This window comes from Nelumbo lutea, chromosome 1 (assembly GCF_056320005.1).
Source record: "Nelumbo lutea isolate HS-2025 chromosome 1, American lotus-T2T, whole genome shotgun sequence".
Classification (NCBI taxonomy): Eukaryota; Viridiplantae; Streptophyta; class Magnoliopsida; order Proteales; family Nelumbonaceae; genus Nelumbo; species Nelumbo lutea.
In genome coordinates, this window is record NC_142684.1 from 166473263 (window position 1) to 166485297 (window position 12035).

The window sequence follows — 12035 nt, forward strand, 5'->3', positions numbered from 1 at the left end:
TGGTTACCTGTGCAGCCCTGGCAAATAGCGGCTACGACAGAGGTCCAGTGGCGGTTACGCCCGATTTGACAAGAACACCCGATTTAAAAGCCCCATGGTCGAAGGGGCAAAGGGGATCTTGAGTTAATATTGAATTTTACTGATCTAGCGCTATCTACACTCTTAGCTCTCTTTGCATCCTTATAGCTCTCTCAAGTATTCTAACTTGAGCATCGGAGTATTCCCACCGGCTGAGCTCCTCGAGAATCTTTCACCTTCCTCTTCTTAGGTACCGTCCGTCGCCAGCTAGGAGCCAAGCGTCCGCCAACTAGGAGTGCCCAGATCACACTTCCGGGTCGTGTCTCTCATCCGATTAGGTAATACTCTGCAATAGTTACATGTGCAACTCTGGCAAATAACGGCTACGACAGAGGTCCAGTGGCGATTACGCCCAATTTGACAAGAACACCCGTATTTAAAAGCCCCATGGTCGAAGGGGCAAAGGGGATCTTGAGTTAATCTTGAATTTTACTGATCTAGCACTATCTACACTCTTAGCTCTCTTTGCATCCCTTACAGCTCTCTCAAGTATTCTAACTTAAGCATCGGAGTATTCCCACCGGCTGAGCTCCCCGAGAATCCTTCACCTTCCTCTTCTCAGGTACCGTCCGTCGCCAACTAGGGGCCAAGCATCCGCCAACTAGGAGTGCCCGGATCGCGCAGCATCAATACCCATTTTCAACTTTTCTAACTCAGAATTGATAGGCAAGTTAGATGTGGCTATGAAAGTAAGTAACCAAACAAAATAGTAGGTTTGGCGTATTCATTTGTAAGCAAAATCCATGTTATACATGGAGAACATTCTGTTTCTTCAGCGTTGCATTGTTCTTTTACTTCGAGAAGAGGAATCACACGGTTGTGAATGTGAGTTGGTGGTCTTATAGCACATGGAAGTCTTCTATGATTCTAGTTATAAAAGAAGAACTGAAACCAAATGGTGGTGAATATGAAGTTGCCGATGAACCTGCAATGCATTGAATGCTTATTGGCCGAGAAAAAGGCCATGAATCTGTGGGAGATGAGTTCCAGTTTGATGATATATCCTAATCATCCCTTAAAAGCTTTCTAGAGGCCCACTGCAAGAACTATTAACAAAAAAAATGGGGTGATGATCTCAATGCTATTACATGCAGAGCTACCATGGCTGTGCCAACTCAGTTAAATGTTAAAACTCATCACAACTTGTCAGCATTTCTCTTAAACTCACCATAACTTTTCAAAATTCTAGGGAACCCATATCATTAATTTGACATTAAACAAACTAGTAAGTGTTAGTATATTACCATTTTACCCTTTGTTATATTTGACCCATTTTTTAATATTTCAGAAATACCATTGTTATCATTTGACTAAACCCATTTTTCAGCTTTCTTGGAATACTTTCAAACAGCACAATTAGAGCAAAAGGTCTCTAAACGAGTAGAAACTTATCAGGCAATTGGGTGCTTAAGGGCATTTTAGTCATAAAATATGTTTAATAAGGCTGACTTGCCATTTAGGGGCAATTTGGTCATAAAAATTGCATTTATGCTGACATGGGCAACTTCTGTCAATATACTAATGGCGCTCTAACAAATGGTGAATCTTGGAAAATAAAAACTCATTGACATGGGGTTCCTTGGATGTTTTGAAAAGTTATGGAAAGTTCAAGAGAAATGCCAAAAAGTCATGGTAAATTTTAGACAATTTTCCTAAAATTTGTATTTTATATACATAACCCAAAGGCGAATAAGAGGGGAAGAGGAAGAGAAAGAGGTTGATTTTTTTTTTCTCGATAAGCAAAATAGGAAAAGAAAAAAGTTGATAGCACCAAATTTTATAGCCAACAGATATAACTACTTGCGTGTTAATCTCTTTCGACTGCTCGGCTTGGAAGATGCAACACTTTTGGAAGTGCCAGCAAGATTTTTCGACTGATCTTCATCACTCTTGTCAGCATCACTTTCTTCGTCATAGCTCTCAGTTTTGTCGGTGGACCCATCCTCTTCTTGTGGCGATTTACTGGTATTCTCCTGCTTTGAAAGCTGATCTCGAAGCTCTCTCAGTTTTGCTTTTTTTGAATTCAATACTGAAACAAACTAGAATTGGGAACAAAAGAAGATATCAACCAGTTTTCTTAATTAGGAGAAAAAAGGATATAGGAGAAAATTGGGGTGAGAGAAAAATGAAAGATGGTTGAATTATAGTGGTCCAATCTTGCACTCTTCATTTTGATATGCACTTGTTTGGCATGGGGTGCATATAGATAACTGAATTATTAGACAAGGTCTAGATTTGGACTTACATATTGTGTTGGCATCTCAAGTTCATCAGGACAGCCAATCAATAAGGCTCTGAACATTTGCCCAAGTACAACTGTCAACTTAATCTAATAATATACCAATGGGAAGACATATTCAAGGGGTCATTTCAGTGCAATGAAAAGGTAGAATATTGAAAGGTATATTTTGTTTTTTATCAACTTTTTTTTTTGTATTTATCTAATTGGATGAACATCATAAAATGTGAGGAAGACAGGTTCAGAGTCATCCATTTCAGTACCAGCTTTCCAGAAAGTGTGTGTGAGGAATATGTTTACCTATATATGACATTATGACCTCCAAGGCCTGTCAATTCCCTAGCTGTCTCTTGTTAAAGGGGAGATTCATTTGATTCTCTATTATGGAATTCTGTCTAAAGTATGCCTTTTTTTTAGTTAAGTAGGTTTGACCATAAATTCCCTTGTACACTTTCCCTTTTGCTCTCTAAGAGATCATTCTATTGTTATTGATTAGAAACAAAATGTAAAAGAAGAAATCTTAGGGCATTTCATTATTCAGAACCTACCTTTGCATAGACTGCAGATTCAAACTCTTCCTTCTCAATGCTGAACTTCTCACTTTGTGCTAAGCACTTTTCAGCTTCCACTTTCAATCTCTCAAATAACTGGGTCTTTCTAACAACTTCTTCCTATCAGTATTAGCCAAATAAATATGTTACATACAACTCCAGTTGGTGTAGTTAACTCAAATATGTACAACTCAAAGGTAAAAATCCATGGAGTAAATCTCTGAAAAGCAAGCAAAGTAAAGCTTCGATTATGTAGTTGTCAATAGAGCAAACATAAAATAATTAAGATAGTGCAAATCAACCTAGGACCATTGCTTGGTGCAATGGTAAAATCTCAGCCTGACAAGTGTGAGAAGTGAGTTTGAGTCTGGGAGCAGCCACTTGGTGCAAAATATGCCAAAAATTAGTTCCATATCCAGTCCACCCCTCCCAAGATCCCACGTAGCAGGACCATCATTGAGTAATGGCCATATGACTCAACAAAACAAAAAATATCACAGGTTTACAGCCACGGTCACATGATGCTCCAAGGAACCGTAAGTACAGGTGAAAAAAGACCTCAGCCTATAATGGGACCCGAGGGGTCATATCGGGTTTGGTGCCCTTGGAATGGCCATAAGATCAACAATACTCAATAGAGCAAAATTTTGAACAATTAGGAAATAACATGTCCACAAAATGAGTACAACAACTTAACCTTTGACAGTTGGGTATTGATCCACGGATTGCCATATCATCTCTAGACCGAGGAGGTGTTTGGTCTGATAGGGAATCTCTATGGAGGTCTTGAAGAAGTTTGCAGTAGCGTTATGCTAGAATCAAGGTGTGGTGCTGAGGGGTGCATTTAGTTCCTTGTTCAATCCCTATTCACAAAAGAAATGTCTGGTTCTTTCTGTTTGTGGGGGTGGAGAAGACAAATGAGTTACTTGATCAACCAGATCAGCTAACTTGTTCTATGGTTCGAAGACACATGCAGGGGCAGGAAGGAGATGCATCATTCCTCTTCGGGTAAGTTCCATGAGGCACAAGAAAAAGAAGCGACTTATTCTTTTCCTTCAAGAAAAAGTAATAGAAAGAGGGCCGACTAACTTGGTAAGAGCAGTAAAAGAGTCAGGAAGGTGAAGGAACACCATGTGGAGAAAGGTAACCCCGTTCAAATTTCAAACACTGACAATAGAAACAAGCCACCCTGTGATAAAGATGATAGACATTATTATTTCTCCATTTATTATTTTATTGTTATAATTTCAAAAAGTTAAAATACTAGTTTCTATTTATCATTACTAAAATCATGATTTCTCCGTGTCCACACCGTGATAAACATATGGGAACGACAAAATGCATAGTGCATACCTGATTATCCACCCCCTCCCCCAGAGGGGCAATATTAACCACCTCATAGTGACTGAAGAAAATGGCATCTCTTATTAGGTTTTCTGACATGATTTCATTTAAGAGATTTTCTGCTTGAAGCAAATGCCAAATAAGATCTATCTGCAATTACGATGCAGAAGTGTCTGGGGTGCAAAGATAAAAGAGCACCCATAATTTTGGAATCTCAGTTTACATTACCATCTTGGCATCTTTGAAGAATAGGAATCCTGTTGGATGGGTCCAAGTAAAACATTGGATATGCCAAAAATCAGCTATTATATGAATTTTGAACATTTGATTTATTCATTATTTACAGATCTACCTTTTAACATAGTAAAGATCTTCCCATTTGCAGATAAATGCAGTAAAATGAGAGGTTCATAACCTCTTTTTTCAAGGAGTTTGGAGTAATACAAATAACAACTAGAAACTTCCTATTTTGATAATAGTCGTGGGAACATATCTAGATCAGTCAAACACAATCATAAGAAAAAAGGTAAGATAAAAGATGAATACAGTAACAGATGGAATCATCAAAAGCTAAAAATTTTCATCCAAATCAACCAAACCAGAATATGCAATCTTACGCTTAACCGTATATTTGCATCCATAAGAAAATCCAATGTTCCAATTGTAGTCTTCTTATCATCAGGTGATGGTTGACATTTCCATCTCCATTCTAATTTTGTTCCTTGCTTCTCAAATGTCCATGACAACTGCAAAACATTATATCAAATAATAGATAAATTAGCCTCTTATCCTCTTATATAAACAACCAAGTTATCATGCAACTAAGCCATGCCAATAGGTCACTAACTGATGAAGTGAACTAGTTGGTAAGGTAATTGTATTTTCCCTAATCTGAGAGCTTATTTTCTTTTATACATAAATACTTATATCAAGATTTTTCTAACAAGATCAACTAATGTTGATGTACCAGATAAATAAAGCATTTGATCATCAAAAAAAAAAAAAAACCATTAAATAAGACCAAATTTTGGTGGATATTCAAGGGGGTAATTTTTTTCTCCCTCACCTTAATCATGACATTTGGAATTTCAGCCTAAATCACCCTAGACTCTAACTAAGAGATTAAACTCTCAGGTTCAGTTTGGAAAGAATACAAATAAAAATATGTACAGTGCAAATACATGCAAAATAAAACAAAAACAAGGTTTTGCACTCTACATATTTGTATTTGTATTCTTTTCAAACTGAGCCTTAGTTTGAAATAAATCAGGGTTTTTGCCCCTAGCAATCCTTTTTTTTATTGGTAACTTGAACTTAACTGATTTATCATAAAAAACCTTAAACTTTATTGACTGTGATAAAGAGAATAATATGTACAATGATCTTAGTTGGTGTTTTTATAGGCTAGCATATGCCACCTATGCCCAAGTTTACTTTCAGTGCAACTAGATCACCCCCATAAAAAGCTCTTCTCTATTAACCCTCTGCTTAGTCAGTGAATCGGCTATGCTGTTTACAGACTGATGTACCCATAGAACCATTTCCCCTGTTAGGCACTTGATTTCTCTTAAAACATGCGGGTAATGCCATGTTCCTTGCCTGTCATTTCTCAGCCAGCTTATTACTACCTTAGAATCCCCTTTGGTTATCAAGTTGCTCAAGTTCAAATTTTTGCCCAGCCTAGCAATCCTTAGTAATAGCCATCAGACCTTTTACTCTCCCTACTTTTCCCTTCAAATTTGCACCCAGGTAGATCAATGAAACTTAAGGTTTGTCCTCCAACCTTTAATATGGTTCAATTCTGTTGGACTTGGACCAGACTGGACAGTCAAACTGTCAGCGTAGGGAACTGGCAGCCAGAATGATTTTTTGGCTGCCAGTTCTCAAAAATGTTGATTTGGTCAAACTTAGCACAAACACATGTATAAAATAAATGTCTCTCATACAATCATACCCCATAATACTTATTGTTATTTTTGACATAAAGCAACTTTAAAAGACATTCTGGAGTTTTTATTTATTTATTTATTGAAATTTTATTTAAATGGGTCACATGGTTGGCTGGATGAGCAGACTGTTTGACCTGTGACTCTGTGACCCTGCCACTAAGACCGTTGTGTCTGGTCCAGTTCTGACAACATCGATGCAAAGCCCTCTCAATATATAGTAATCTTGTGTTCCACAATTAGCAATGGAGTAGGGTTGCAACTTGGGCTTAGCCTGAACAAAACCTGAAAAAGTCAGGTTGGATTGAAGTTTGGGTTAGGGTCGAAAAGTATGAACCTTAACCTCAGGTTGGGTTAGAGCAGACACATTGACCAACCCAATCCAACCTGATAACTATGCTATTTTACACATTGAAATGCTTAAATTAAATTAACCCGAATCCCCAAGTCTATGAAATGAGAACATTTCGCAAAAGGAAGTAGTGAAGTTGGGCTAACCCAAACCAACCCAAAGTTTTAGGGATAGGGTTGGGGTTCAACAGCTCAGGTTGGGTTAGGGTTGACCTCAACCTGACCTAACCTCAACCTGTAGTGGGTTCATTTGAACTAATCCATGAACTCAGGCTTGTCTTGGGTTCATTTGGCTCTTCTTACCGAACATAATGTTTTGATATTAGGTTCACCAAATCCCAAATTTAGTAGCCATGCTCGAATGCCCGTAACTAATATACATTATAAAAAGAAAATAACAGAAATTATAATATCTATATTAGTTATACATCATTTATATTATACTAGTAAGTCAACCAAGGTTAAACCTAGCTGAACCCACCCATTAGCTTAGGCTCATTTAGCCAAATGAGCTCGTATTCAGGGAATCAGGCTCATGCTCAACTTATCCAAACCAAACTGGCATGGCTCATTCACAGTCCTAGTCTCGATACATTGGTCAAACTACTGACCTGGGACAAGCCCCTTTACTATCCATGTCCAGTTCAATTATAGTAAAATGACATCAACTATATAAAAACCTGGGCCTGCGCACCACACCAGGACAATCCAACCAGATGGAACATGCAAGTATAAATAACCAATTAACGACATTCTCACTCTAATCACTGAACCACTTACTATAATTTTATTGTGACAGAGACAGATGACAAGGACAAAAATCTTTCATGGCTCTTTAAGATAAAAGAATGATCAAAACTGCAGGAGTGGTAAGAAAATTTGGAAGGAATCTATGATATTATTTGACAACATGATGAACTTGATCATCTGACCGCTTAAGTGCTTATGCCATGGTCCCCATACCAGAAAAACAAAAGCTAATCCTTTATCCATAATAAATGGAAAATTTCTTCTAAGGTATAGATCCTCCGTAGTGATACTTAAGCCCTGCCTGAATTAAAAAAAAATATTCTAAAATTAATTTACCAAATTTAATTAAAAACAAACTGCGAAAGGTACCAACAAATAGGCTGAGATGTGTTCTTGGGAAGAACATGTTGCCATCACAAATTGCTTTGACATAATCTGAAATTCCTCAACATGTCTTTAATTTCCACCGGAGAATCAGTTCAAGAAAGTGCTAAGGACAAAATCGGGTAAAATGTAAACTCGATTTGGAGAGGGCGTATAATCGCATGCAATAGGGTTTTGTTACCTCCACATTAAGAAGGATGGGGTGAAAGTGATCTTGACTTGGGTCCATCTAGTAAGGAATATATACAGAAGCCCATAAAGGGAAAGGGAACTACTTTCTTTACTGTGGCTGAATTTTTAGAAGAGAAAAGAGCAATATTGAACATTTGATTTACAGTCTCTGTATTGTCAATATAAAAAGGTTAGGCTGGATAGGATAGGGTGGGGAATGCAACCTTGACTATTTTATGTGTCCTTTATTTGTGGCAACTCCATACCAGCCCATCACTGATTGAAGGAAAACTTAAAAGAATCCTCCACTACCTCATTTTATTCTCTACCTTTTTTTTTTCTTTCTATTTTATATACCATCATCCAATCATGTTCCATCACAAATATTTAAAACAACAGCACTGATAATAACAGAATACAAACAAATCCTATATTATTTCAAATAATCAGAAATACAAGCAAACAAATAAGACTTCAAAATAATTTTGTGGTTGACTGGTTGTTAATTAATTAGTTAGTTGTCCTATCTGGCCACATCACAATTCACGAGTATTGACCAACTAGTTAGTGATGCAGTCAGTCTGCCTCTGCCATTTAACTAAGTAGTTAGTTGATCAATCGATGACTAATTGACTAGTTGACACTTTGATAATGCTAACCCCAGGATTGGGCTTATGAAAAAATGTTTATGATGGTAATGTTCTTTATGATCTTTAATAATGCAGCACAGGTGGAGCTCTACATGATACAATACAATACTTTATTTTCACTTCATCTGACACTTGCAGCAGTCCATATAATCTTTTATCTTCTTTGTGCTCTCTAAAATCCATTTTTGTACCCTCAAGATGACTCTAATTGAACCCAAAGGGAACATTGCCAGTATCCATAACATACTGATCAAGAAACATTTCTGTTATCCATGAATATTTTGATGCAACCTAGTCAAATAATCTGACCCCAAAAACTCGAGAACAGGCTTATGTGTCTCTCCTTGCTCATGCATCATTTTATTTTTGTAATGCAAATAAGAGTAATGTGTCTTTGCAGCTATGCTGAGACCACATGAGATAGAATTTTCCATCTCTAATTATGCAATTTATTGCCACAACAAAAGTGATGCCTTGATGTCAAACTTACTGTTAGACGAGTGCTTCATGCTGATGGAAAACAAATTAAACTTGATTTTTTTTGATAGGTAAAGAGAATTTTATTAACAAGGATCAATATTACAAGCACCCAGGGAGAGGTGTGAGATTCACCTCATCCTATATCAATAAAGATAAAACAGAAGAAACAAATTACAATTGAGCCCAGAATAAGTGATTCTGAATAACCCCCTGCTTGGCTAACGAATCAGCCATTCGATTGGCAGATCTCCTTTGCCATTGAAACACCACTGAAGCACCAGTGACAAGCTATTTAACCTTCTTGAGCTCATTCCTAAATTGTCAAGTGACAATCTCTGGATGTTATAGCCAGCCCACTACTATCTTGGAGTCCCCTTCCACAATTAATCTGTTAAAATTCAGCTCCCTTGCTAACTGTAATCCTTGGAAACTGCTAACAATTCAGCCCTTGTTGAAGTCCCCCACCTCTGCTGGTCCATCAAACAAGGTTCTGACTTCAATTGGCATAGTCCACCTGCTCCCAAAGAAAGAAAAGAAACAATCCCAAATTTCTCTAACAAAAGGACAAGACACTATAAGATGGTAAGAATTCTCTCCGTTAGTCTTGCACAAGTTGCACCAATTAGGGAACAAACAAAGATAAGGCCTTCTTTTTGCAGAACATCCAAAGTATTAATTTTCCCCTGAAAAACTTCCCAACAAAAGGCACGAATCTTAGGGGGGATGGGATTGCACCAAACCAACTTGAAGGGAATAGGAAGAGCCTGGGATGGAGTACAAAGAGAGCTGGAAAAGGATGCACAAATGAAGAAATCTCTTGGGTGTGGTATCCAAATGTGTTTATTGGGGCCTTATTTTCAGGCCCTGTGGGAATAGGAGACTCTAATAGAGATCAGACTTTAGCGGCTGTACAAGGTATTCAGATTGCAGAACAATTAACACTTGGTAGTTGAAGGAGACCCCAAAATTGTTGTGGGATGGCTGACAGAGCCAACTTCAGCTATGTGGCGATACACAGACTTATTGAGGAAAGTCAACTGGCTCACAAGAAATATGACAGTTACCTCTCTTTGGGTGGGAAGATCACCAATACCTTAGCGAATGGGCTAGCTAAGCAAGGGGCTTCAAGGGATCATTTATTTTGGGCTGCTATGTAATTTTATTTCTGTTTATTCCTGTTTTAATTTGATGTAAAACTTTGTTAGAAGAGGTAACAGCTTGTGCCCCTTCATGGGTTTCCTGTATTGCCTTAATTTCTGGATTAATAAATTATCTTCATTCATAAAAAAATGTGTTTATCGGGCACAAATAAGTCAAAAGAAGCTTTCCTCGGGACTTCAAGCAGCTGAACCAATTCCCCAACCTCACTCTCTCTCAAACCCCTTCCAAAACTGAAATTCCAATTGGGAGACACGGGAATCAAAGGCTGAGAGAGGAATCTAGAAATAGGTTCCTTTTAAAACAAAACAAAGAGACAGAGTATAACAAAGGAAATAAATCTTTCAGTGCAGAATTACCAATCCAAACATCTTCCCAAAATAAGACAGCTCCTAAAACATACATCATACCTGGTATGACTTAAGAAGAGAGGAAGTAGGCTACCAATAGCTCTCCACGGTGAAGCCAACATTGCCCTTGCAGATATACCAGCATCCCAGCCATTACGTGACACCCCGTGTATGCTTGCCACCGTTCTAGCCCACAACCTATCTTTTTCAACCGGCCATCTCCATAACCACTTCCCGAACAAGATTCCCTATTCCTACACCACCCTCCTTCTTACTTTTAGACACCACATCCCATTTTACCAAGTGATCCTTTCTTCCCTCTCCCGGCTCCCACAAAAGTCCCTCATCAATTTTTCTAGCCTACTCACCACCTTATGGGGGATTCTAAGGATAGAAAAGAAATAAACTGGAAGGTTGGAAAGTGTGTACTTAATCAAAGTAATTCTACTTCCCATAGAGATATAATTCCTCTAGACTTCGAATTTCCTAGCAAGATTTTCTACAATTGGGTTCTAAAATCCTATCAACTTTGGGTTTGCACCTAGTGGAATACTGAAGTAATTCAAAGGCCAAACATTGACAGTACACCCAAGGATAGTAACATATTAAACTTGACCATCACTTAATATAGACGAGGAAAGAAATTGAATATTTTACTAAAATGGATACAGGTTGCAGATAACAGTTTTCTGTTTTGTTGTTAATTTTTGTCTTTTTTTTTCATCAACCTCAGTAATAATTGGAAGAAACCAGATGTCGTAGTCAGGATATCAATCTTCCATTGCTTCGTGGAATTAAACAATTGGCTCTTTCATTAAATGTGTCTTTACCAATTACTATATAACTTTTATTGACCATCAGCTTGTGTGGGAATCAAAAGCAATTTCTGTCAGGTGCTTTCATCCAATATTTAGAACAACATGCAGTACCTTGAATGTATCATAAGCACCTAATGGCAAGTATTAGGACGGAGAATTTGATGTTTTTCCCCGAAACGCTTACTCTTGTTCTAATATTTTTATTCTTTACATCTAAAAATATAAAATAAGGTAAAACATGCTTCTATTAGAATCCTTTTTTTTTATCAGTTCTATTAGAATCCTTTTTCGTGTCATAGAATACCAACTGCGGAATATATAAATTATTCGGATAAAAGTATTGACTACTAACTCTCTTCTGTCCATTTCCAGCATCCACGAAACTGTAAGTGGAGCCTGGCTGTTGAAACCCTAGATACCTCTCGGCGGTCTCAATGTATTCGGAGACCGGTTGGTCCCATTGGCTCGCTCTCTCCCGAACCTCACCTTCCGGCGCTATACAAATTACAGAATGAATCAGAGAATTAACCTTCAATTTTCATTTCTTTAATCTTCCTCCTAGAAAAGAAAAGGGTGAGCACGAGAAAGAGGGGCTACCGTTGCAAATCCAAGTATGGAGTCCATTAGTAATGGCAAGGTCGAAGTGAGACTCGAACCAGGTGCCTTTGACGAAGATCACGTCCGTTCGCTCGTTTTCTGCTCCCCCTTTGATCTCAAGTCTCAAGCAGGTGTGCCTGGCTTCCTTCATGACTGCTTCCAGGAGAA

At 37.9% G+C, this 12035-nt stretch overlaps 1 protein-coding gene across 1 annotated transcript; it reads right to left on the reverse strand.

Moving 5' to 3' along the window:
- Positions 1-1695: 1695 nt before the first annotated feature.
- Positions 1696-12018, reverse strand: LOC148878970 (DNA repair protein XRCC4-like). Its single transcript, XM_088960317.1, has 5 exons — positions 11868-12018; positions 11623-11765; positions 4830-4958; positions 2866-2988; positions 1696-2117 (listed from the first exon to the last, which is right to left on the reverse strand). Exons 1-5 carry the CDS (start codon positions 12016-12018, stop codon positions 1875-1877), a joined length of 789 nt encoding a protein of 262 aa, XP_088816443.1. The 3' UTR covers positions 1696-1874.
- Between the last annotated feature and the right edge of the window lie 17 nt (positions 12019-12035).

What these genes read in the sequence shown, in the direction of transcription:
- LOC148878970 (XM_088960317.1), bottom strand. Translation starts at nt 12,018, where the DNA reads ATGAAGGAAGCCAGGCACACCTGCTTGAGACTTGAGATCAAAGGGGGA. An exon ending in CCATACTTGGATTTGCAACG is followed by an intron (nt 11,766 to 11,867) that starts GTAGCCCCTCTT and finishes TAATTTGTATAG; the next exon opens with CGCCGGAAGGTGAGGTTCGG. An exon ending in CTGGAAATGGACAGAAGAGA is followed by an intron (nt 4,959 to 11,622) that starts GTTAGTAGTCAA and finishes AATGTTTTGCAG; the next exon opens with TTGTCATGGACATTTGAGAA.